Source organism: Oryctolagus cuniculus, chromosome 4 (genome assembly GCF_964237555.1).
Source record: "Oryctolagus cuniculus chromosome 4, mOryCun1.1, whole genome shotgun sequence".
Lineage (NCBI taxonomy): Eukaryota > Metazoa > Chordata > Mammalia > Lagomorpha > Leporidae > Oryctolagus > Oryctolagus cuniculus.
In genome coordinates, this window is record NC_091435.1 from 82,792,659 (window position 1) to 82,819,862 (window position 27,204).

General features: G+C 42.8%; 1 protein-coding gene across 3 annotated transcripts in view; it reads right to left on the reverse strand.

The window, feature by feature from the left end:
- Nucleotides 1-27,204, reverse strand: part of PCYT1A (phosphate cytidylyltransferase 1A, choline) — a 55,173-nt gene that overhangs the window by 7,081 nt on the left and 20,888 nt on the right. For all 3 annotated transcript variants that reach the window (XM_070072298.1, XM_070072297.1, XM_017347024.3), the window contains 5 exons: nucleotides 14,029-14,155; nucleotides 6,998-7,097; nucleotides 4,787-4,903; nucleotides 3,961-4,112; nucleotides 1,380-1,458 (listed from right to left, as the gene is read on the reverse strand). In XM_070072298.1, the coding sequence (XP_069928399.1) occupies nucleotides 1,380-1,458; nucleotides 3,961-4,112; nucleotides 4,787-4,903; nucleotides 6,998-7,097; nucleotides 14,029-14,145 (565 nt within the window). In that variant the 5' untranslated portion in view covers nucleotides 14,146-14,155. The remainder of the gene's footprint in view (nucleotides 1-1,379; nucleotides 1,459-3,960; nucleotides 4,113-4,786; nucleotides 4,904-6,997; nucleotides 7,098-14,028; nucleotides 14,156-27,204) is intronic.

Sequence of the window (27,204 nt, forward strand, 5' to 3'; positions counted from 1 at the left end):
GAACTTGGGGCCAATGCTGTGTCTTAGCAGGTAAAACCACTGCCTGTAGTGCCAGCATCCCATATGGGCACTGGTTCAAATCCCAGCTGCTCTACTTCTGAACCAGCTCCCCGTTATAGCCTGGGAAAGCAGTAGAAGATGGCCCAAGTGCTTGCGCCCCTGCACCCACAGGGAAGACCTGGAAGAAGCTCCAGGCTCCCGGCTTTGGATTGGCCCAGCACCGGCTGTTGTGGCCACTTGGGGAGTGAACCAGTAGATGGAAGACCTCTCTCTCTCTCTGCCTCTGCAATTCTGCCTTTTGAATAGATAAATAAGTCTTAAAAAAAAAAAAAAAAAAAAAGAAGTACAACTTACTTGCTATTACTAAGTGAAGTATGGAGATGTTAACATTATAGAAGGAAGCTTGTATCAAAGGCTAAGGGAAGAATGGAGGTACAGAGCCCTAATAATGAGAAAAACATGGGAGTAGGGAGGGTTTTCTGAAATTAAGAGAGATATTAAAACTAGATATTTAAACCAAGAATTGATGGGTGTCAGTGCTATGCTCATCTTTACCTTTTTTTTTTTTTTTTTTTTTTTGAAAGGCAGAGTGGACAGTGAGAGAGAGAGACAGAGAGAAAGGTCTTCCTTTGCCATTGGTTCACCCTCCAATGGCCACCGCGGCCAGCACACCGTGCTGATCTGATGGCAGGAGCCAGGTACTTATCCTGGTCTCCCATGGGGTGCAGGGCCCAAGCACTTGGGCCATCCTCCACTGCACTCCCTGGCCACAGCAGAGAGCTGGCCTGGAAGAGGGGCAACCGGGACAGAATCCGGCGTCCCGACCGGGACTAGAACCTGGTGTGCCGGCACCGCAAGGCGGAGGATTAGCCTAGTGAGCCGTGGCGCCGGCCTCATCTTTACCTTTAATACAAAGTATGACCTGAAAGAGGATGCTGAATTTCTCAGTATGCGTATTTTCTTCTAAAGTGCAACAATATGGTTGAATCTCTGTAGCTGCCTCTGAGACTTCATAAAAATGAGAATGCAGAGCGAGCATTGGGTATAGTGAGTGGAGCCGCTACCCATGACACCAGCATCACATATGGATGCCGGTTCGAGTCCTGGCTGTTCTACTTCTAATCCTGCTCCCTGCTGATGGCCTAGGAAAAACAGTAGATTATAATCCAAGTGTTTGGGCCCCTGCCACCCATGTAGGAGACCTGGATGAAGCTCCTGGCTTCAGCCTGGTCCAGTGCCAGTCATTGCAGCCATCTGGGGAATGAATCTGTGGATGGAAGATCTCTCTCTGTCTCTCCCTCTCTCTCTGTAACTCTGATTTTTGAAATAAATAAATAAATCTTTCTTTAAAAAAGTGAGAATAACATCATTTTACTCACCTGCCTCCTTGATGTGCTTATAAACATCATCACTCCCAGCAGAAGAATAAGGGATATCATCATGGGCTACAAAATCAATCTGAAAATAAGCAAACATCATTTAAAACCCAGAATAACTGTCATTCATAAAGACTCAGTGAATAGTCTCAAGCCTTGAAAAAAGACAATAAGCAGAGACTGGGCCTCAAATGAACTTTGTGTCTATATCTCTTTTCATTTTGCTTGTAAATTCCATGATCCATCACATACCATCCAACTCAATTATTTATAGGTTACAAATGTGAAGGTAATCAGTCTCTTTTCTAGCAATTCTCCTGGAAATACTACCCTCATTGTATTCTAATCACCAGGCTGTAGTCAACAGGGCTACAGGATCTGCTGGTGAGCTAGTTAGCGAGTGGAACCTTGGAAAGAAGGAAATCCCCTTATCCTCCTGGTAGATGAAGGATTGGTGAAAGAAGGGTTTTGCTGGCGCAGCGGCTCAATAGGCTAATCCTCCACCTAGCAGCGCTGGCACACTGGGTTCTAGTCCCAGTCGGGGCGCCGGATTCTGTCCCGGTTGCCCCTCTTCCAGGCCAGCTCTCTGCTGTGGCCCGGGAGTGCAGTGGAGGATGGCCCAAGTGCTTAGGCCCTGCACCCCATGGGAGACCAGGAGAAGCACCTGGCTCCTGCCTTCGGATCAGCGCAGTGTTCCGGCTGCAGCGCGCCAGCCATGGCGGCCATTGGAGGGTGAACCAACGGCAAAAGGAAGACCTTTCTTTCTGTCTGTCTCTCTTACTATCCACTCTGCCTGTCAAAAAAAAAAAAAAAAAAAAAAAAAAAAGAAGGGTTTCTAAAAGTATTTTAAAAAGTCACTTCTTAATAATTTTCTTTTCCAGTTTATAAGCAAAGAGGGAATTTAAAAATAGCAACCAAGAGAACTTCTACTGGAATTGGTACATTTATATTCTTGAGAAACTTAAAACTCAAAGCCACAAAAGATCTTTAGGTCTTATGTTCTATCATTTTACTACTGTCAACACTCTCTGCAAGAAGGAGAAGAAATTAAATGCACTGGGATCAGTAATCTTTTTAAGAGACATGCTAAATCTCACCTACTCCTTCTTGATTAGGTCATATGCCTTTGCACCATACACCCAACTCCCAGAAGGCACGGTAGTGTGAAGTGTGCTCACTGGGACTATGTCAGGGCCTCTCAGCTAATATCTCAATTACCCGTAACAATCTGTCAGGGATCCACAGGCAATAAAGCCAAGAGTAGGGGCATGCAAGACTCATGATTGAGTACCTACTGCTAACAAGGGACAAAGGAAGTTGTTAGTTTCCCTAACCACATACTCTGCCTGGGCCTGCCTGGCTGTTGCTGAGAATTTTGCTCATCACCTTTGGTGCCACTGGCTATTAATTGTTGATACAGAAAAGCTAGGAACCATAAAAGGTATGTCCTATTCTTAAACAAATATAATAAATTTCCTCTAGCTTCAGGCCTATCTAAGTATTGCTTTAGAAGTGCTCTGGTTACCTTTTTTTTTTTTTTTTTTTTTAAGATTTATTTATTTATTTGAAAGGTGCAGTTGGTGGGGGCGGTCTTTCATCTGCTGGTTCCCTCCCCAAATGGCTACAACAGCCAGGGCTGGGCCAGACTGAAACCAGAAGCCAGGAGCTTCATCTGGGGGTTTCCTACATGAGTAGCAGAGGCCCAGGGACCTGGGTCAGCTTCCACTGTTTTCCCAGGCACGTTTGTAGGGATCTGGATTGGAAGTGGGGCAGCTGGGACTTGAACCAGTACCGATAAGGGATGCTAGCACTGTAGGCTGTGGCTTAACCCACTATGCCACAGCCAGCCCCGACCACCTATATTCTTTCCTCACTGAACAATTCACAGGCAACATCCCACATATCCCTGTAGAGAACTGAAAGTGCTTGCTGGTTCCTCAAGCTTGAAGGCCTCCAATTTAGTTTGATAAATTCCTCCTATCTTTTAAGCCCACCTTTTGTAGGAAGCCTATTGCTTTAATGTGGAAGAATTCAAAGAAGAAAAAGAGTTCTATAATAATAACTCACTGAGTAAAGGTGGAAAATTTTCTTGATTTCTAATCCCCTACAATTTCTAGCCCAAAAGCAAAGTCCTGAAACTAAATTTAAATCAAATAAGAGAAGTCTACATTAATATGTCTTGTTTCCTAGAATGTGCACTTCCTGAGGGCACAGCTGGGGCATGGATATTCTGAGATTGGCACAACAAGCCATAAAGATGAACACACCTACAGCGCCAGGGGAAACATCACAGAACTGAAGAGCTCGATTCCTAGCCCTGTTAATACTGGAGCAGGCTATTTGGTTTCTCTGGGCCTGTTCCTCATGTGCAAAGTGGGGACAATAACTACCCCCACAGACTTGTGGAGAACAAATGGATTACAAGGGATGTAAACATAAAGCCATATAAACATCAGGAGTTAACTACGCATGGTCGTAATATCCCTATTATCTCCTCTGTGAAACTTGAAGGTAGAAGCAATGAGGCCTTGAGAACTGAGGAGCTTCTGGAGCAAGCACTGGGGACATGTGCCGAGTTTCTTACCCTGTGTTCTGCCAGGAACTCGGGCGTCAGAGTCCAGGGGGCGTTCCTCACCACTTCATCCACATAGCGGCAGTGCTGCACTGCATCGTAGCGCTCATTTTCATTCATCACCGTGAAGCCTTTGAAGTTGTGCGTCAGCTCGTCACTGCAGACTGAGTTCACCACAAGAAGCTGAAGGTCCCCTTTGCTTAACCATCCTCATTCATCAACCTCTCCCTTGTTCTCCCACTTGCTAGGATTGCAACCTTCCTCTCCACTTGCAGAAAAACCTGGATGTAGCTCAGTCTGGGAACAATGCGTTTTGTAATTCAACACGCACCTTCAGGAGCAACACTCACTGAACAGTGGGTTCACACTTCGTAGAAGGGAGGGTATACCAGAGGACCAAGATCTTTGACATGAGCCTGTAGTACATTTCTGAACACTTAAGTTTTTAAAAATGTTTTCCTACTTTAATAACAGTGGGCTGGGCCACATAGCATTTGCTTGACAGATTTTCATGCTTCAGTTGATTTGAAATGATAAACTGAAAGCTAGAACAAATGCTATTCTTAAGCAGGCAAAGGGGCCAGCTTACTCCCAGGTCATCAGTAACTCAGCTACAAATAGGGAGATAAATATTAACAGCTCAAGTTGATGAGCCTGGAGTTCCTCTCTCCCAGCTTAGGTTGCCAGTACTTCATATACTTCATGTTTCAGAGACTGTACTACATTCTGCATTTAAAAACTGAAACAAGGGCCGAGGTACTTGGCGAGGAGGCAGGAGAGAACAAATGACTACTATAATCTTCTGGACAACACGTAAAGTCATCATATGTTTTCTTACCTCCCACAATGAGGTATGTATTAGGGAAAAGGTTCTTTGCTTGCATCAGAGCCCGGGCATGACCAGAGTGAAATAAGTCAAATATTCCATCTGCGTAAACCCTCACAGGCCGTTCACCTGAATCCAAATGGGAGAATTTATAACAAAAATACATTTATTCAATGTTTCATGCTTGACACGTGAAAATGGCACAGTATGACCATTCTATAGCTGCATCTCCCTCTCTCAAGGTGTCTCCTGGGCATTCGCCTACTTCTGGGGGTGGGGCAGAGCTGTGAGCTTCCTGCACCACAGATGCCTTCCTCACTTCATCTCCACCAACTCTCTTTATTGTATGAAACTTCTCAGGTGCAAAAACAAAATGTGATCGCTTTCACTTACAAGTGAAAGGGAAGAGTAAGTCCTAAACTTCAAAATGCCACTGAAATATATATATTATATATTTTTATATATAATATATATAATATATAATATTATATATTATATATTATAATCATATAATTATATAACATATATTATATATTATATATAGATATGCTTTATATGTTATAATAATTATATAGAAATATATTTATATATGTTATGTATTATATATATTAAATATATAAATATATATATTTAAGGATTTAGTTATTTATTTGAAAGTTAGAACCACAGAGAGAAGGAGAAGAAGAGAGAGAGAGAGGTTTTCCATCTGCTGGTTCACTCCCCAATTAGCCACAGTGGCTAATTGGCTAATGGCTAAATCTTCACCTTCAGTTTATGATTCTTCAGTTATGATTAAACAAGGTACACAAACACTTCAAAAAGTTTGTAGAAAAATGGAATTTAGAGCTAAATTTACTTTGTTGAAAAATTTTGAAAGCGATGAGTAATTTTTTTATAATATACATTCCGGGGCTGGCGCTATAGTGTAGTGGGTAAAGCCACCACCTGCAGTGCCAGCATCCCATATGGGTGCTGGTTCGTGTCCTGGCTGCTCCACTTCTGATCCAGCTCTCTTCGATGGCCTGGAAAAGCAGTAGAAGATGACCCATGTCCTTGGGACATACACCCGTGTGGGAGACCCAGAAGAAGCTCCTGGCTCCTGGCTTCAGATCAGCTCAACTCCAGCCATTGTGGCTAATTGGGGAGTGAACCAGCAGATGGAAAACCTCTCTCTCTCTCTGCTTCTTCTTCTCTCTGTGTGGTTCTAGCTTTCAAATAAATAACTAAATCCTTAAATATATATATTTATATATAAATATATATATTATATATATTTCAATGGCATTTTTGAAGACCTCTTGTACACATGCATTTCCAAAAAATTTTGCACCAAAATAAACTGATTTTTTTAGGTATTTATTTATTTGAAAGACAGAGTGACAAAGACTGAGGAAGACATGAATAAAGAAATATTTCATCCTCTGGTTCACTCCCCAAATGGCCCAACAGCCAGGCAGGGGCCAGGCTGAAGCTGACTGATACAATGAGGGAAGATTATAAGGAAATTTTGAAGGCTATGAAAAATATGACACTAGGGGTCAGTGCTGTGGAACAGTGGGTTAAGCCTACACCTGTAGTGTCAGTATCCCATATGGGCGCTGGTTCAAGTCCTGGCTGTTCCACTTCCATTCCAGCTCCCTGCTAATGCACCTGGGAATGCAGCAGAAGATGGCTCAAGTAGTTGGGCCCCTGCACTCAATTGGGAGACCTGGAAGAAGATCCAGCCTCCTGCCTTCAACCTACCCAGCCCCGGCTTTTGTGGCCATTTGGGTAGTGAACCAACAGATAGAAACTTGCTCACTCTCTCTCTCTCTATGTCTCTGCATTTCAAATAAATAAATAAATCTTTAAAAAAGATTAATAAATATGACACCTGACATATTATTCAGATCTTTACAAAAATAGACAGGATCACAACCCAACTCAGGCTAACATCTTATTTCTGCTTCCGTATATCTCAGAGCTGTAACAATGGCCCAGGAAGCAAGTATCTACTGCATCTATTTTATAGTTGTGACAGTAGTTTGGGAAACTGTATAATAAAAAGAAAAAAATCAAATTTTATAGAATGAATTTACCCTCCTAAATAGAATATCAGGCAAATGGCAATAATTACTTCTCTACTGGACTTACAACTAAGCTGAGAATAAAAGTGTATTTTATAAATACAGTGGAATGCTAAAAACAATGGTAAAGCAACACAATAAGTAGGTATTTACTTACAAGGAGTTCCTCTACTTGCTTCTTCCATAGTTACCCTGACATAGGGTTTACTAAAGTCAACTTCAATTTCATCAGAAAAAGGAGCTGGCTGCCGTAAGCCCTTAAGAAGAAGAAAGTAAAGAGAAAAAATGTTAAACAGACCAACAAAGGTTTTTCTTAGGAATGCAAGATTAGTTTAACATTGTAAAATCAATTTATGTACACACTAAATACACTCAAATTAATAAAGCATTTGCACTAAACTAGGGTCTTTTTGCTTTTTTTAAACAAAGTATGTCATTATACAAATTAAAAGAGGGGCTGGTACTGTGGCATAGTGGGTAAAGCCACTGCCTGCAGTGCTGGCATCCCATTTGGGCACTGGTTCAAGTCCCAGCTGCTCCACTTCTGATCCAGCTCTCTTCGATGGCCTCGGAAAGCAGTAGAGGCAGTAGAAGATGGCCCAAGTGCTTGGGCCCCTGCATCCGCACGGGAGACCTGGAAGAAGCTCCTGGCTCCTGGCTTCGGATCAGCACAGCTCCAGCCGTCGCAGCCATCTGGGGAGTGAACCAGTGCATGGAAGACTTCTCTCTCTTTGCCTCTGCCTCTCTATAACTCTGCCTTTAAAATAAATAAATAAATCTTTAAAAAAAAGAAGAAAGGAAGGAGAAGAGAGGGTAGGGGTGAGGGAGGGAGAGAGGATAGGGTAGGAAATATCATTATGTTCTTAAACCTGTACATACAAAATTTGTTCCCTTTATATAAATTTAAAAATTGGGGGAGGAAAGGAAAATCAAAATATATTTTTTTAAAAAAGATGCAGAAAAAGAATTTATGCCAACAGTGTTGTGGTACAACAGGGTAAACCACTGTTTGTGACACTGGCATTTCAGATAGGAGTGCCAGTTGGAGCCTCAGCTAGTCCATTTCCAGTCCAGTTTCCTGCTCATGTGTCTGGGAAGGCAGCAGATGATATCCCAAGTGCTTATTTCTCTGCCACCCATGGGGGAAATTAAGATGGAGCTTCTGGCTCCTGGCTTCAGCCTGGCCAAACCCTGTCTGTAGTAGCCACTTGGGGAATGAAACAGCAGATGGAAGATCAATCTCTCTTTTCCTCTTTCTCTCTGTCTCTCCATTGCTCTCTGATGCTTTTTCTTAAAAAAAGATTTATTGTATTTATTTGAAAGACAGAGTTACAAAGAGAGGTAGAGACAGAGAGAAAGGTCTTGCATCCGCTGGTTCACTCCTCAGATAGCCTCAACAGCTGGAGCTGCACCGATCCGAAGGCAGGAGCAGGAGCTTCCTCTGGATTTCCCACGTGGATGCAGGGACCCAAGGACTTGGACCATCCTCCACTGCTATCCCAGGCCATAGCAGAGAGCTGGATCAGAAGAGGAGTGGCTGGGATTAGAACTGGCGCCCACATGGGATGCCGGCGCTTCAGGCCAGGGCATTAACCCACTGCACCACAGAGCTGACCCCTCTGATGCTCTTTCAATTAAATAGATAACTCTTAAAAAAGGAAAAAGAATATATAAAACCCAACATCCATTCATTATAACAAGCCAGCAAAATGCACAAAGAAGGGAGATTCCTCAATCCAGTAAAGGGCATCTATCAAGAACCGATGGCCACCATGCTACTTAATGATAAAAGATTGTGTATTTTCCCCCAAGACTAGGAACAAGGAAAGTATATTTGTCCATGTCACTTCTTTGTTTTGTAAATGTTTTATGTGTATGAAAGGTAGACAGAGAGAGGCAGACAGAGAGAGACATCAGACAGAGCAGTGATCTTCTATTTGCTGGTTAACTGCTTAAATGCTCACAACAGCCAAGGCTAGGTCAGATCCAAGCCAGGAGCTAGGAACTCAATCCGAGTCTCTCACATAGATGGCAGGGACTCGAGTACTGGAGCCCCACAGGTTTTGCATTGGCAGGAAGCTGGAATCAGGAGTGGTGTGGGATTCAAATCCAAGCACACCGATATGGGGTGCAGGCATGCCAAACAGCATTCTAACTGCCAGGCCAAAAGCCCACCCCAAATTCATTTTTTGTGTGTGTGGGTGGTGTTTGTGATCTTTAAAAAAAAAAAAAAAGTGTTCCAAAGAAAGATCACAAGAGACCACATATGCCCAAATATGTAATTTTTGAAGTTAGTAGGGATTTCCAAATATTTACATTAGAGAAAACTGTATTCTCTAGAGCAGAAGTGGGGAAACTTTTTTTCTGCTTGGGTCATTTGGATATTTATAACATTATTTGCAGGCCACATACAATTATCATCTTAAAATTGGCCTGCTATAGATTTATTGAATTTCAAGTCCTGCCACTGGTTGCCTTGGCAGGAGGAGATCCAGTGATTTCACAGCCCTATATGGCCCGTAGGCCAGATGTTCCCCATCCTGCATTAGAGGTTAATACACACAGATGCTCAACATTAATCTGTGTTTCTAAAGATATATGCTACTTGCAAAATAAAATATATTCTTCCATTTATATAAAGGTCAAAAATAGGAGAAACTACTTTGTTGTGTATATAAACCAGAAAAAAAGAAGAAATTTGAGCAAAGAGGATAATGACTAGCAGGGGGCAGTGAGGAAGCCTTCTGGGGATACTGGCAATCACACACACATTTACATATGTAAGTATTTATTAGAGGCTTGTGTATTATTAAGATTTATGTTCTTTACTGTAATAAACTAAACCTCAAAAAACAAGATATTCAGCAATAGAAAGGAATGAAGTAGTGGATGAACCTTGAAAACATTATGCTAAGTGAAAGAAACTAGTTACAAAAAAATCACATATTATATGATTCCATTTATATATAATATTCAGAATAGACAAATTAACAAACAGAAAGCATATTAGCGGCCATCTTAGACAGGAAGTGTTGAGAGAAATGAGGGGTAAATGTTAATGGGTATGGAGTTTCTCTTTGGGGTGATGAAAATGCTTTACAATGGATTCTAATTATGGTTGCAAAAATCTGTGAATATATTACAAGCCACTGAATTACATGCACTTCTTTAACTGGATATGTGAATTACAATGTTATATGAATTATATCTCACAAGGCTCATATATATGAGACAAATAGAATTATGCTTCTTAACAGTAGTACATGTGGATTAAAAGATCAGCTCTGGGACAGGCACTGTGGCCTAGTGGGTAAAGCCGCCACCTGCAGTGCCAGCATCCCATATGGGCACCAATTTAAGTCCTGGCTGCTCTACTTCCAATTCAGCTCTTTGCTATGGCCTGCGAAAGCAGTGGAAGATGGCCCAAGTCCTTGGGCCCCTACACCAATGTGGGAGACCCAGAAGAAACTCCTGGCTCCTGGCCATTACAGCCATTTGGGGAGTGAACCAGTGGACGGAAGACCCCCAACCCCGCTTCTGCCTCTCTGTAACTCTGCTTTTCAAATAATAAATAAATAAATAAATCCTAAAAAAAAAAAAGCAGTCAAGGAATTTGTGGAATGGTTATTAAATCATTGGTAGCTTGGAATCAGTCACAGAAATCAGCAAATGGTACAAATCAGAGGTTTTCCCCACAGGGAACCACTTTACCAGGACACTACTGGTTAGTCTGCATACTTAGAGATCAGATCACAGGGAGGGGGAAACAGGCACACATTTTTCTAGTGATGTTTCAGTGAGAGTAGAAAGGATGAAAGAGAAAAGATTTTATGAAGGAAGAATAGGTAGGATATGGTAAAAAGAAAATCATGTTTTCACTTAAGAAAGAAGCTTACAATAACAGTTTTTAAACTAAGGAAAATATCACGAGCAGGAGTAGAGAAGTTAAAAACAAAAGAGTTGATTCCTAGATAACAAATTTATCTTGAGTTTGAGATAATAGCAGAACATCAAAGAAATATCGAAAAGACAGGGGCTGGTGCTGTGGTATAGTGGGGTAAGCCTCCACCTGCAGTGTTGGCATCCCATATAGTCGCTGGTTTGAGACCTGGATGCTCCTCTTCTGATCCAGCTCCCTGCTAATGCACCTGGGAAAGCAGTAGCAGATGGCCCAAGAGCTTGGGCCCCTGCACCCATGTGGAAGATCTGGATGGAGTTCCAGGCTCCTGGCTTTGGCCTGGCCCATCTCTGGCTGTTGCAGTCTGGCTGTTCACTCTCTGAATGAGTGAACAAAAAAATGGAATCTCTCTCTCTCTCTGCCCCTGCCCCTCTATAACTCTGCCTTTCAAATTAATAGATAAAATCCTTTTTAAAAAAGATTTTATTTATTTATTTGAGAGGTAGAATTACAGACAATGAGAGGGAGAGACAGAGAGAAAGGTCCTCCATTTGCTGGTTCACTCCCTAAATGGCTGGAGCAGGGCCTACCTGAAGCCCAGGACCTTCCTCTGGATCTCCCACGTGGGTGCAGGGGCCCAAGCACCTGGGCCATTCTCTACTGCTTTCCTAGGCCAAGCAGAGAGCTGGAATGGAAGAGGAGCAGCTGAGACTAGAACTGGTGCCCATATGGGATGCCGGCACCGCAGGCAAAGGATTAACCTACTGTGTCATAGCCCCAGCCCTGATAAATAAATCTTAAAAAAAATCAAAGAAGATTTAGAAATAGGAAGTACAGGTGTAAAGTGGAGATGGAAGACAAGTTCACTTAGCAGATTCTTCTCCTCACTATGGTTGTTCCAGTCTTCCGAGTGAGTGAATCTGACCATAAACCTACGCTAAATAGGCAGCATGTACCAGGGAGGAATGTGGAACACTGAGCAAGTCACTTTCTGATTTTACAGGAACATGTGAAGCTAAGTAATTTAAAATGTTTAAATTCTTTATGCACTAAGGGCCAAGAAATTTAAGTTTTCCTCAGAGCTCATTTCTTTATCTGTTTCTGACTATGGGGATTGTTCAAGAGTATCACCTCTTTGGTTATAACTTGTCCCTATGCCATGTAATAGTGTTGAACTGGAGCCCCTCACCACCTCTAATCTGATTCTCTAAGAAACATTTAAAAATTAACAAAGCTCTGTTTTGTTAACTGCAAGCCATTTTCTGAGCTTACTTGCTTTGGTATGTAGAATACTGGTTCCCTACAGACGTCACATCCTATTCTATGTAACCTGCGATCATCTTACCATACATGGCAAAAGGAGCTTTGCAGACGTGATTATATGAAAGGCTTTGAGAAAGCGGATTATCCAAGAGCCCAATGTAATCACACAAGTTCTTACAAGTGAAAAGGGAAGGAAAAAGAGTCAGAATCAGAGAAGATATGATGACAGAAACAGTGGTCAGAGAGGTATAATCACTGGCTTATATGGTAAGATAAGCAACATGGGTAGCCTGCAAAAACTGAAAAAAGCAAAGAAATGGCAACACTTTGATCTTAGCCCTTGAAACCTATTTCAGCCTTCTGAGCACCAGAACAGTAAGATGACACATTTGTGTTATTTTCTTTATACATTTTATTTTTTACATTTATTAATTTATTTTCATCTACTTGAAAAGCAGAGTGGAAGAGGGGGGTGGGAGATCTTCCACCCACTGGAGCACTCCCCAAATGCCCACAACAGCCAGCGCTGGGCCATGCCAAAGCCAGGAACCTGAAACTCAGTTTGGGTTTCCCACATAGTTGGCAGGGCACCAAGTACTCCAGTCATCATCTGTTGCCTCTGGTATGCATTAGTAGGAAACTGGATCAGAAGCATAGTTAGGACTTGAACCAGCATTCCATTATGAGATGCAGGTCACCCAAATGGCAGCTTAACCTGCTGTACCATAACGCCTAAACCACTAAACGCTGGGTAATTTGTTTCAGCAGCAATAGAAAATGACACATTTGCCTCTATCAGTATTATCAATATCAGGCCTGGAAGCATATGCCTCGAATCTGGTAAGTTCAGGTGCTTTTACTGCTCACAACAGATTAGTTTGGAACAACTGTTAACTTTCTCAGAGTATAAACATTTTCCCTTTGGCCTGGGAAGCCTCAGCACTAACCAGTGGAAACTGAAGTTTGATAAATGGCTAATGGTCAGTATAGGTAGAGAAAACACGGAAACATTCTGTCACTGGAATTTTGAAACAGAGATTTCATAATAATGTTGTATATCAGAAGTAACTTCAGTTTTATCTAAATGTTCTTTGATATGTATTTTAGGGAAGCTTTAAGAAGGATATCAATGGGGCCGGAGCTGTGGCATAGTTGGTTAGGCTTCCACCTGTGGCGCTGGCATCCCATATAGATGCCAGTTTATGTCCTGGATGCTCCTCTTCCAATCCAGCTCTCTGTGTATGGCCTGGGAAAGCAGCAGAATATGGCCCAAGTGCTTGGGCTCCTCCACCCACATGGGAGACCCTCCTGGCTCCTGGCTTCAGATCGGCTCAGCTCTGGCTGTTGCAGCCATTTGGGGAATCAACCAGCAGCTGGAAGACTTTTTTTTTTCTCTCTCTAACTTAACAGAAAAAAAAAAAAAAAAAAAAAGAATAAGAAGAGGAAGAAGAAAGATACCAAGTAGAGAGAGGATAGGCAGTTTGGAATGAGGTCTTTCACCTAATGCATAGCAGTAGTTAGAAAATAAGAAAATAATGTTCCAGAGATAAAGTAGGCAGTAATGGAAAAAGGTTCTCATCCATAACATGACCAGAAATAGAGTAGAGGAATGATATGGGGAGACAAGACAGTAAGATACAGAATTCTAGACAAGAGGAAATACCAAGATTAAAGCATTGTCTGGCAGGAAGCTGGAGTTGGAAGCAGAGCCAGGACTTGAACCCAGGCTCTCTGATATAGGATGGAGTCCAATTTCTCTATTTCATTAATTTGAATCTGATCTTTGGCCTAACATACACACAACTTCCAAACTTCATTCTTTTTTTCCAGTTCCAATGTAAAGCTCCTAAAACTAAGAAGTGAATCATAATAGGATTTCCAACAACAGGTAAAATACAATTACTACTCATACTTCCCATTTTTCCATTATTTAAAAAAAGGCTTATAACACTGTAATCATCAATGGTATATCAATTCTTCCCCTCTCCCTGCCAGATTAACTGTTCAACAAAGAAATCTTTACTTACAACAGCACAGCGTTGCACTTTTGAAGGAATTCCATCTTCCTCTGTTGCCCCATTGGGTCCAGGTGCCTCTTTCCTCCTCTTCCTTGCATTGATTTTGGCTGAACTCTGTGCATCCATTTTCTTTTAACTGGCCACAGAAAGTGAAAAATAATTTCTTTTCTCATTGGGGTGGGAAAAAGTGTATACCAGTATTCATTGACAAAATATACTCAACAAAGCATTACTTCCATAACACACATTAAACTAAGATGGGCCAATGGTATTTTGCAAAAACCACAAAGCTTCACAAAACACACAGGGTAGAAACATCAGAATGCCTCTTTGTGGGAACAATAGCTACAATTAATTGCCTGACCTTGGAAGCTATTCCACCTTTTTTTTTTTTTTTTTAAGATTTGATTTATTCATTTGAGAGGCAGAGTTACAGACAGGGAGATAGAAAAAGAAAGTTTTCCATCCACTGGTTCACTCCCCAAGTGGCCACAATGGCAGAGCTGGGCCAATCCAAAGCCAGGAGCCAGGAGCCTCTTCCGGGTCTCCCTTGTGGGTGAACGGGCCTAAGCACTTGGGCCATCTTCCACTGCTTTCCCAGGCCATAAGTAGAGTTGGATTGAAAAGGAACAGTTGGATAGGCCGGCGCCGCGGCTCACTAGGCTAATCCTCCGCCTAGTGGTGCCAGCACACCGGGTTCTAGTCCTGGCTGGGGCGCCGGATTCTGTCCCGGTTGCCCCTCTTCCAGGCCAGCTCTCTGCTGTGGCCAGGGAGTGCAGTGGAGGATGGCCCAAGTGCTTGGGCCCTGCACCCCATGGGAGACCAGAAGAAATACCTGGCTCCTGCCATCGGATCACGCAGCGGCCATTGGAGGGTGAACCAACGGCAAAGGAAGACCTTTCTCTCTGTCTCTCTCTCTCACTGTCCACTCTGCCTGTCAAAAAAAAAAAAAAAAAAAAAAAAAAAAAAAAAAAAAAAAAAAAGAAAAGGAACAGTTGGGACTCAAACCAGTGCCATAAGGGATGCTGGTGCTGCAAGCAGAGGCTTAGCCTACTATGCCTCAGTGCCAGCCCCACAACCTATATTCTAACTGCTGATGTCACATCTTGACTCTGAAAAATATTAGAACAAACTGACTGATAGAAAAAGAGTTATATAGGTTGAATATCCCCTAATAGAAATACTTGGGACCAGAAATGTCAGATTTCAGAGTTTTTCAGATTGTGGAATATTTGCAAAGACTTTATTGGTTGAACATCCTTAACCCAAAAATTTAAAATCCAAAATGTTCCAAAATTCAAAACCTTTTGATCAGATTAGGGATATTCAACCTGTACAGACTTCACCACTAACCCTTACCTATCCTCTGGGATACCTAGAGGGATGGCAGGTCTAAAGCAATTGAAAGGCATGACTTTGGGGACCAGCACAGTGCAGTGCTGTAGAAGCTACCATCTGCAGTGCTATCATCCTATATCGGCACTGGTTCGAGTCCTGGCTACTCCACTTCCAATCCAGCTCCCCGCTAATGCTCCTGGGAAAGCAGTGGAAGATGGCCCAAGTACTTGGGCCCCTGCACCCATGTGGGAGACCCAGAAAAAGCTCTTGGCTCCTGGCTTCAGATTGGCCCAGTTCCAGCTGTTGTGGCCATTTGGGGAATGAACCAGCAGATGGAAGTGCTCTCTGTCTCTCTGTAGCTCTGCTTTTCAAATAAATAAATAAATACATACATACATCTTAAAAGAAAGGAAGGAAGGTAGGTAAGTAGGTAGGTATGACTTGGTGCAGATAGAAAAAAGAGCCTGTTTTAAAGTGATGCGTATCAACAAGTCCAGGTTTACCAAAGTATGGCTTTCTTAACTGTAAACACCCTGGAAATTTCAGACTCTACTCCACTAGGGTGAGCTGTATGAAAACTGTGGAGCAGCACAGTGTATCTTTTAAATGTCTTTCCCTTTCCTCTTTCAGGGGCTTAGCACCTTGAATTTATTCAGATTCCTCAGCTATTAAAATTCTACTCAGGCTTCTCCTTCCCCTACTGGAAAATTTGCCTTGACCATTTCATTTAGCAGATAGCTTCCAGCAACTATCACAGAAAAATTCTGAATATCCAATATTTTATGTGTAGACATTGGCTTGTGCTACTTCTCCCATCCCTATAGGGATATCTGCATTATCCTTTGGTAATACAATTTGTACAATTAAATTAATTTATAAACAATGATGCAATTTAAATATTAGCCAGAAATTGTGGGTAGAGGAAGCTCTGTGATCAAAAGCCATCTTTAAGATACGGTCCAGTGCACAGGTAGAAAACAAATGCCAGACAAAATGAGGACGTGCTACTCTGCCTCACTGCTTCTGATAAGCCCTCCTTAATGACAGGTTTACCCAAACAACTGCAATTGTGCCTTACTTTCTTTCCTCCAGCTAAATTCCAAATGGCAACATGACAAGACCACAGAAAAATGGAAGGAGGGTACTATCCATTTAACACTAAGTTCTAGCTCATCCAGTAACGATGATTAGAGCTTTTCCTTACTACTATCATTGATTCTTTTAAAATATCCAGAGGTCAGTACTCCCATCTCAGAAGTCTAAGAGATCTGCTAGGAATGTCTAATCAGTCCAATTAGTGAGAGCTTCTAATTTGCATAGAGTAGGACTGCTCTAAGTATCCATTCATTTCTTCTCAGGATAGGAATATGAAAAAAAAACCATTTTCAGATATAAAATCAGCAATTTGGCATCGGACAAATCAAGATCAGAGAGTCAATTATATGAGTACTTACTGTGTACAAAGGAGTATAACATAATTTTTAAGTACAAACTGAATCTGGAGAACATTATGCTAAGTGAAACAAGCCAGCACAGAAAGATAAACATGGCAGATCTCACTTCTATGGAGACTCTAAAAAAGCTAAACTCCCAGAAGCAGACATTAAAATGATGGTTACCAAAGGCAGGGGAAGAAGACTGGGTGAGGGAAGGAGAGATGCTGATCAAAGGGTACAAAGTTTCAGTTAGACAGAAGGAGTACATTCTAGTGATCTATTGCACAGAATGGAAACTATAATGACTAATAATGTACTATACATTTTTTTTTTGACAAGCAGAGTGGACAGTGAGAGAGAGAGAGACAGAGAGACAGGTCTTCCTTTTCCGTGGTTTACCCCTCAATGGCCGCTGTGGCAGGCACGCTGCAGCCGTTGCACCGCACTGATCCGAAGCCAGGAGCCAGGTGCTTCCTCCTGGTCTCCCATTGCGGGTATTTGGGCCATCCTAAACTGCACTCCCGGGCCACAGCAGAGAGCTGGACTGGAAGAGGAGCAACTGGGACAGAATCTGGCGCCCCAACTGGGACTAGAACCCGGGATGCCGGCGCCACAGGCGGAGGATTAGCCTATTGAGCCGCAGCGCCGGCCTATACTATACATTTCCAAATTGCTATAAGAGTATAGCTTTAATGTTTTCACTACAAAAACTAAATGTGCAAGGTGACAGCTTTGCTTAGTTTGATTTAATCACTTCACAATGTAAGCATATATCGAAAACATTACATTGTACCTGATAAATATATAGAATTTCTATTTGTCAATTAAAAATAAAGTAACAAACTATTTTCACAAAGAACCTTCACTCAAGGCCAGGAAACTAGCCACAGAGTTCCCCCCCACACACGGGAAAAAATGCTATATGCTAATGATATAAAAATACTTGCATTCTAAATCCACTGGACAAAAGTCTGCTGAGGTAAGAAATATTTATATAGTCTCAAAGTATCTCCCCATAAATTATATAGTAATTACAAAGGGAAGTGAGTTCCTTTGATAATAATATAATAAGCAGTGAGGACACAACATTATGTGCCAAAAATATGTGATCTGCATTGATTTATGAAGAAACAAGCAGACAAATCCAAACTAATAGACATTCTACAACAAGCCCATATTCTTTAAAATATGTCAATCACAAAAAAATAATGAAAGGTCAAAGTCCGTTACAAGTTAAAAGGGACTAAAGAAGGGCCGCGCTATGGCACAGTGGGTAAAGCTGCCACCTGCAGTGCCGGCATCCCATATGGGCACTGGTTCGAGACCTGGCTGCTACACTTCCAATCCAGCTCTCTGCTATGTTCTGGGAAAGCAGTGGAAGATGGTCCAAGTCCTTGTCCCCTGCACCCAAATGGGAGACTGGAAGATGCTCCTGGCTTCAAATTGGCACAGCTCCAGACGTTGCGGCCATCTGGGGAGTGAACCAGCAGATGGAAGACCTCTCTCTCTCTCTGTGTAACTCTGACTTTTAAATAAACAAATTTTTTTTTTTTTTTTTTTTTTTTTTTGGACAGGCAGAGTGGATAGTGAGAGAGAGAGACAGAGAGAAAGGTCTTCCTTTTGCCATTGGTTCACCCTCCAATGGCCGCCGCGGCCAGTGCGCTGCGGCTGGTGCACCACGCTGATCCAAAGGCAGGAGCCAGGTGCTTCTCCTGGTCTCCCATGGGGTGCAGGGCCCAAGCACTTGGGCCATCCTCCACTGCACTCCCTGGCCACAGCAGAGAGCTGGCCTGGAAGAGGGGCAACCTGGAAAGAATCTGGCGCCCCAACCGGGACTAGAACCCGGTGTGCCAGCGCCGCTAGGTGGAGGATTAGCCTATTGAGCCGCGGCGCCAGCCACAAATCTTTTTTTAAAAGGGAGGGACTAAAGTGATGACATCTATATGTAATATATGATTCATGATTTAGAAGAAATCATTATAAAAGATAGCTATGAGGACAAACAGCAACATTTGAAGATGGACTGTGTATCAGATAATATGCATCAATATTAAACTTCCTGAATTTCATAATTATACTGTGTTATACAAAAGACTGCTCTTGTTTATAGGAGATAAATGCTGAAGTATCTAGGGACAAAGGGTCATGATCATTGCAGCTTACTCTCAGGAAAAAAGAAAAGGAAAATAGATATATGCCATAAAAAAGGTAAAGGAAATGCAGCAAAATGCTATCAACATATGAATCTAGGTGGGGCATAAGGAAATTTATCTTAACACTCTGGCAAGTTTCTATAGGTTTTAGTTCTTAAATTGTTTTTCAAAATAAAAGTTAATTGCAAGAATACTCATAACATTTTCTTATATAGGTAGGCCCTCACGTAAGACTGTCTCTTTAGGTCCCTAGAAACAGACTACCCGCCCTCATCTTTGAATCAGTGCACATGCATTTATCCCAAGAAGTATGTTTTGATAATCTAAGAGTCTTGCAAGGAGGTAAGATTATAACAGTAACAGTTCTAACAACAGCTCTCCTTCTTCTGAATGTTTACCATATGCCAGGCAACACAGTAGGCATTTTATGTGCACGTCATTTAACCCTTATAACTTGAGAAACAGGTATTACTAGCCCAAGTGAAAAATGAGAAAATTAAGGATCAGGTAAGTTAAGCAACATACCCAAGAGAAGACACAGCTAGCTAGTAAGTGGGAGAGGCAGGATTTAAATCTAGACTTGTCTGATTCTAAAGCCCTTATCAGTATACTCTTGTGTTTCTCAAAGATTCAAGATTTTTTTTTAAAGTATCTTTTTTCTTTTTAATTTTTTTTTTTTTTTTGACAGGCAGAGTGGACAGTGAGAGAGAGAGAGAGACAGACAGAGAAAGGTCTTCCTTTGCCGTTGGTTCACCCTTCAATGGCCGCTGCGGCCAGCGCGCTGCGGCCGGCGCACTGCGCTGATCCAAAGGCAGGAGCCAGGTGCTTCTCCTGGTCTCCCATGGGGTGCAGGGCCCAAGCACTTGGGCCATCCTCCACTGCACTCCCTGGCCACAGCAGAGAACTGGCCTGGAAGAGGGGCAACCGGGACAGAATCCGGCGCCCCGACCGGGACTAGAACCCGGTGTGCTGGCGCCGCAAGGCGGAGGATTAGCCTAGTGAGCCACGGCGCCGGCCTCATCTATCTTTTTATCATTACTGTGCCTCTTTCTAATCAGGAACATTCTCTCTTTAGCATGGGTTTCTTAAGTGTTTTCAGACTTAGGCCAGGCCAGTCTAACTAAATAGTAGAATAAAAAGTCATGGTTGGGGCCAGTGTTGTGGTGCAGCAGGGAAAGCCACCTCCTAAAATGCCAGCATCCCACAGGGTTGCTGGTTTAAGTCCCAGCTGCTCAACTTCTGATTCAGCTCCCTGTTACTGTACCTGGGAAAGCAGCAGAAGATGGCCCAAGTACTTGGGCCCCTGCCACCCACATGGGAAACCCAGCTAAAGCTCCTGGCTCCTGGCTCCAGCCTGGTCCAGCCCTAGCCATCGCAGCCAACTGGGGAGTGAACCAGCAGATGGAAAATTTCTGTCTCTCCCTCTTTCTCTCTGTAGCTTTGCTTTCAAATAAATCTTTAAAAAAAAAAGTCATGGTTACTCCAAGGTGAAAAGGTTTTATGATCAATCAAATAAAACTGAAGTGGCTACTGGCCCGATTCAGTCTGCGGATGTCAATCAGCTGGCTGTGCAGATGACAGATCTTTACTGCTAGATGGCTGTGCTAGCATTCCCTAATAGGCTTTCAATTTAAGCAGCAAAGAATTCTACCTCTGTTCCTCCTCCTTCTGACATTGCAAACAGGTGGTATTTTAAAGGCATCTGTATTTTTTTATTTATGACACAGAGTTTTAAGAGTGCTGTAATAAATCAAGGGTATAAATGTCACGTTTTAAAAAATATTTATTTATTTATTTCAAAGGCAGAGTTAAAGAGAGGCAGAGGCAGAGAGAAAGGTCTTCCATCTGCTGGTTCACTCCCCAAATGGCCACAACGGCTGGAGCTGTGCTGATCCGGAGGCAGGAGCCAGGAGCTTCTTCCGGGTCTCCCATGCAGGTGGAGGGGCCCAAGCACTTGGGCCATCTTTTACTGCTTTCCAGGCCATAGCAGAGAGCTGGACTGGAAGTGAAGAGGCCAGGACTAGAACTGGCGCCATATGGGATGCCGGCACTGAGGGTGGCAGCTTTACCTGCTACACCAACAGTGCCAGCTGTTATTTACTTTAAATTCAAGTTAAAATCCCTTAATGCCTTACAGAAAACACTCCACACATCAAAGGACATGTTTACTGGAGCTTCTCAGAAGCCTTTGATCTGAGTGTACGGCCAAGTGTGCTGTACTTTCTTAGCTTTACTGAGCTATCATAAACAAATAATAAACCATATATGTAAAGTGTATTTAATGAGTTTTAGTTATATACCTGTGAAATCATCAACATTAGGACAATGAACAGGTCTATCACCTTCATTTCTTCATGCTACTTTACAATCCATCGACTTTGCTTTTCTTGTTTGTTTTATTTTTATACTGTGGTAAAATACACAGAAAATTTTCTTTGTATTTTAGCTGCTTATTTCTTGAAGCACTGTCCCATCTTGTCATATAATTCAAGTTAACCAGCCAAAGACACAGTGGCTGTCATCACTCTAGAGAAAAGCAAGTCTCTTCTTTTTCTTTTTTCTTTTTTTTATTTGACAGGTAGAGTTATAGACAGTGAGAGAGAGAGAGAGAGAGAGAGAGAGAGAGAGAAAGGTCTTCCTTCCGTTGGTTCACTCCCCAAATGGCCATGGCCGCTATAGCCGGTGCTGCACCTATCCAAAGCCAGAAGCCAGGTGCTTCTTCCTGGTCTCCCATGCGGGTGCAGGGGCCCAAGGACTTGGGCCATCCTCCACTGCCATCCCAGGCCACAGCAGAGAGCTGGACTGGAAGAGGAGCATCCGAGACTAGAACCCAGCACCCATATGGGATGCCAGTGCTGCAGGTGGAGGATTAACCAAGTTAGCCATGGCACCGGCCCCAAGGCTCTCTCTTCTAAGAGTTAAACTATGATCACTGTGACTGTTACAGATATTTTAAAGCCAAGTTATTATTCCACTAGGTTGAAAAAATCACACACATAAAAATATAACTCAAATCTACTTTAAAATATCACACTGGGGCTTAGGGTAAAGCAAAGAAGTTGTCTGACTAACTATTTAAAGCTAAAGTAAAATACACAAGCATAGAAAGAATTGAAGCAATTATTGTTATTAACATGTTACACAGCCCTCTGGTAAATAACAATAGTATTTTTCCTGGTTGCCCCTCTTCCAGGCCAGCCCTCTGCTGTGGCCATGGAGTGCAGTGGAGGATGGCCCAAGTGCTTGGGCCCTGCACCCCATGGGAGACCAGGAGAAGCACCTGGCTCCTGGCTTCTGCCATCGGATCAGCGCGGTGCGCCGGCCGCAGCGCGCCGGCCACAGCGGCCATTGGAGGGTGAACCAACGGCAAAGGAAGACCTTTCTCTCTGTCTCTCACTGTCCACTCTGCCTGTCAAAAAAAAAAAAAAAAAAAAACCACACAATAGTATTTTACCTGTATTTCCACCAAATACAACTATATCTCTCCACCCTTATATAAATACCTCCAATCAAATGTTTAGGGCAGAGAGTTTTCTTAATACTTTTTTTATCCATGCTCCATTTTGAGATACGCAAAAATATTTAACCTCACTCTTTTTTAGCAGCATCTCTCCAAGCCTTAGTTTCATCCTCTAGCAAATGAGGTCCAAGCCAGCGCCGCAGCTCAATAGGCTAATCTCCACCTAGCGGCGTCAGCACACCGGGTTCTAGTCCCGGTCGGGGCGCCGGATTCTTTCCAGGTTGCCCCTCTTCCAGACCAGCTCTCTGCTGTGGCCAGGGAGTGCAGTGGAGGATGGCCCAAGTGCTTGGGCCCTGCACCCAATGGGAGACCAGGAGAAGCACCTGGCTCCTGCCTTCAGATCAGCGCGGTGTGCCGGCCGTAGCACACTGGCCACGGCGGCCATTGGAGGGTGAATCAATGGCAAAAGGAAGACCTTTCTTTCTCTCTCTCTCTCTCTCTCTCTCTCTCACTGTCCACTCTGCCTGTCAAAAAAAAAAAAAAATGAGGTTCAAATAGAATAATCCAGATGAAGCCTTAGTTCAGTACCTGGCACACAGTAAGCGCTTGTAAATATTAGTTGCCATTTTATTTAGTTTTATATGTATCTTTATGTATCCCTTATATCTAAGGTTTCCCGCCATAATTTCAACTATAAAAAGTATATTTTAATGTAAAGGTAACAAAAATATGAAGTATGGTACATGTTCCCATTCGAACCCGCACTCAAGAATCACCATTATAGCAAGAACTTTTCTAAGAGTCTGATGTTAAGATATGATGAAAAGGCCGGCGCCGCGGCTCACTAGGCTAATCCTCCGCCTAGCGGTGCCGGCACACCGGGTTCTAGTCCCGGTCGGGGCGCCGGATTCTGTCCCGGTTGCCCCTCTTCCAGGCCAGCTCTCTGCTGTGGCCCGGGAGTGCAGTAGAGGATGGCCCAGGTGCTTGGGCCCTGCACCCCATGGGAGACCAGGAAAAGCACCTGGCTCCTGGCTCCTGCCATCGGATCGGTGCGGTGCGCCGGCCGCAGCGCGCCGGCCGCGGCGGCCATTGGAGGGTGAACCAACGGCAAAGGAAGACCTTTCTCTCTGTCTCTCTCTCTCACTGTCCACTCTGCCTGTCAAAAAAAAAAAAAAAAAAAAAAAAAAAAAAAAAAGATATGATGAAAAAAGAAACACTGGGGCTAGCACTGTGGCATAATGGGTAAGGCCACTGCCTGCAGCAGAAGATGGCCCAAAATCTTGGGCCCCTGCAATTGCCTGGAGACCTGGAAAAAGTTCCTGACTCCTGGCTTCAGATCTGCCCAACTCCAGCCATTGCGGCCATTTGGGGAGTTGAACCAGTAGATGGAAGATCTCTCTCTCTCTTTCTCTCTCTCTCTCTCTCTCTGCTTCTCTGTAACTCTGCTTTTCAAATAAATATATAAATCTTAAAAAGAAGAAACACTATTACTACTACTACTACTTTTTAGTTGTGACCACTTATGTAACACCAGTATGCTAAGAACACTTTAAAATATTAAAACTCTCCTAATTCTCACAACCCTTTGACATATGTGTACTATTTTTGTCACTACTTTACAAGTGAGGAAACTGAGAACAGAGGATAAGGTCACACAACTAGCAAACAATCAGGCCAGGAATAAGTTTAGTCAGCTGGACTTCAGAATACTTAACTATTATACTATACAATAGTATATTACACTATAAAATAATACAAGACAGTATCTGATAACTATCCCTAAATTTTCCATACCCGTCACGTTGGACAGGGCAAAGACTAATTCTGTTAAAGTAAAGATAACAGAAAGTGGGCTACCAGTTAGAAGATGCAGGGACACAATTTTAAAAATTTTTTTTTAAAAACATTTAATTGTCAACTTTATTTGAAAGGCAGAATGATAGACAGAGATCTTCCAACAGCTAGTTTACTCCCTGGTTGCCTATAACAGCCAAGGCTGGGACAGGTTGAAGCCAGGAGCCCAAAACTCAATCTGGGTGCCCCACATGAGTGGCAGGGATCCACATACTTGATATATCACCTGTTGTCCCCCAGGGTGAGCATTATCAGGAATCTGGAATTGGAAGTAGAGCTGAGACTGGAACCCAGGCATTCTGATATGGGATATGGACATCTTAAATGTTGTCCTAACTCTCCCTCAAACATCCCAGAGACACTTTTAAGTAAACACAACAAAGATCTTTTTAGTAATAAGAGTTATCTGGAAAAGGACTAGGTTACCTTTTGGCACACCAAGACATTCAAGCATAGGCTTTCATTAGAGAGAAATACCATGCTACAGAAAAAGCTCAGGATGAGGCAGTAAGTAGAAAACTGCTTTCTGAGCTCCCTCAGAATAAATCTAACATCTGTGATAACATATCCATGTCAATTTATGCATATAACTAAATTCAGGATGAAATTTTAAGTAAGATCCCAGCACCACCCCTAGTCCTGCCCCATAAACCTGCTGTTGGATTATTTGCTTTTATAAGCAAATATATGCTTAGAAATTGTTTCACATAATTATCTGTTGAGAACCAGAAAGAAAAGTTGACAAAATCCACATGGAACCACTAAAGACCCTGAACAGCCAAAGCAATTGTGAGTAAAAAAATCATAGCTGGAGGCATTACAATATTTGACTTCAAAAGATACTACATAAAGCTGTAGTAACCAAAACAGCAGGGTACCAGAATAAAAACAGACACATAAATCAATGCGACAGAACAGAGAACTCAGAAATAGATTCACACATTCACACCCAACCGGTTTCCCACAAAAGCAGCAAGAACATACATTGGAAAAAGTCTTTTCAATAAATGGTGCTAAGAAACCTGGATATTCATATGCATAAGAAAGAAACTACCTTCTTGTCTTTTACCATATATAAAATTCAAATCAAAACAGACCAAAGGGCCGGCGCCGCGGCTCACTAGGCTAATCCTCCGCCTAGCGGCGCCGGCACACCGGGTTCTAGTCCCGGTCGGGGCGCCGGATTCTATACCGGTTGCCCCTCTTCCAGGCCAGCTCTCTGCTGTGGCCAGGGAGTGCAGTGGAGGATGGCCCAAGTGCTTGGGCCCTGCACCCCATGGGAGACCAGGAGAAGCACCTGGCTCCTGGCTCCTGCCATCGGATCAGCGCGGTGCCATTGGAGGGTGAACCAACGGCAAAGGAAGACCTTTCTCTCTGTCTCTCTCTCTCACTGTCCACTCTGCCTGTCAAAAAAATTAAAAAAAAAAAAAAAAAACAGACCAAAGAATTTTTTTTTTTTTTTTTTTTTGCCAGGCAGAGTTAGACAGTGAGAGACACAGACAGACAGAGAGAGTTATAGACAGTGAGAGAGAGAAAAAAAGGTCTTCCTTCTGTTGGTTCACTCCCCAAATGGCCACTACGGCTGACACTGCGCCGATCCAGAGCCAGGAGCTGGGTACTTCCTCCCAGTCTCCCATGTGGGTGCAGGGGCCCAAGGACTTGGGCCATCCTCCTCTGCCCTCCCAGGCCACAGCAGAGAGCTGGACTGGAAGAGGAGCAACTGGGACTAGTACCCAGTGCCCCAACCAGGACTAGAACCTGGGGTGCCGGCGCCGCAGGCGGAGGATTAGCCAAGTGAGCCACGGCGCCGGCCCCAAAGACTTTTTAAATGTAAAACTCATAGCTATTAAACTATTAGAAGAAAACATAGGGAAATGTCCCTATGGACATTGGCAAAGAATTTTGGGAAATTACCTCAAAAACATAAGCAACAGAAACAAAAACTGACAAAAGGGAATACATCAAACTAAAAAGCTTACACAGTAAAAAGAATAAACAACAAAGTGAAAAACCTACAGAATGGGAGAAAATACTTGCAAACTACTTATCTAACAAGGGATTAACATCTAGAATATATAAGGAACTCAAATTCAATAGCAAAATCATCACCATCCATTTAAAAATGAGTAAGCGACCTAAATACATTTCTCAAAAGAGAGTATACAAATGACCAACAAGTATATGAAAACATGTTCAGGGGCCAGGGCTGTGGTGTAGTGGGTAAAACTGCTGCCTGCAGAGCCAGCATCCTACATGGGCGCTGGTTCATGACTTGGATGCTCCACTTCTGATCCAGCTCTTTTCTATGGCCTGGGAAGCAGCAGAAGATGGCTCATGTACTTGGGCCCTTGCACCTGCATGGGAGACCTGGAAGAAGCTCTTGGCTCCTGACTTCAGATTGTCCCAACTCTGGCCGTTGCGGCCATTTGGGAAGTGAACCAGCAGATAGAAGACCTCTTTCTCTCCCTGTCTCTGCCTTTCTGTAACTGTGTCTTTCAAATAAATAAATAAATAAATAAATAAGTTTTTTTTTAAAAAGAAAAAACATGTTCAGCCTCATTATCAGGGAAATGAAATCAAAACAAGATATCATCTCACCCCAGTTAAATTGGCTATTATCAAAAAGATAACAAATGCTGGTGAGTATGTGGAGACAAGTAAACTCTTATACACTGATGGTGGGAATATAAATTAGTATAACTCTTATGGAAAACAGTATGGAAGTTCCTCAAAAAACTAGAAATAGAATTGCCATATAACCCAATAATATCATTACTGGGTATATATCCATAGAAATTGAAATCAGTATGTTGAAGAACAATGTATACTAGCATATTGTTCAGAATATATATGATATGAGCAACATAGGTTGTCTATCAACAGATGAATGGACAAAGAAAATGTGATATATATATGCAGAATGGATATCGGCTGGCCATAAAAA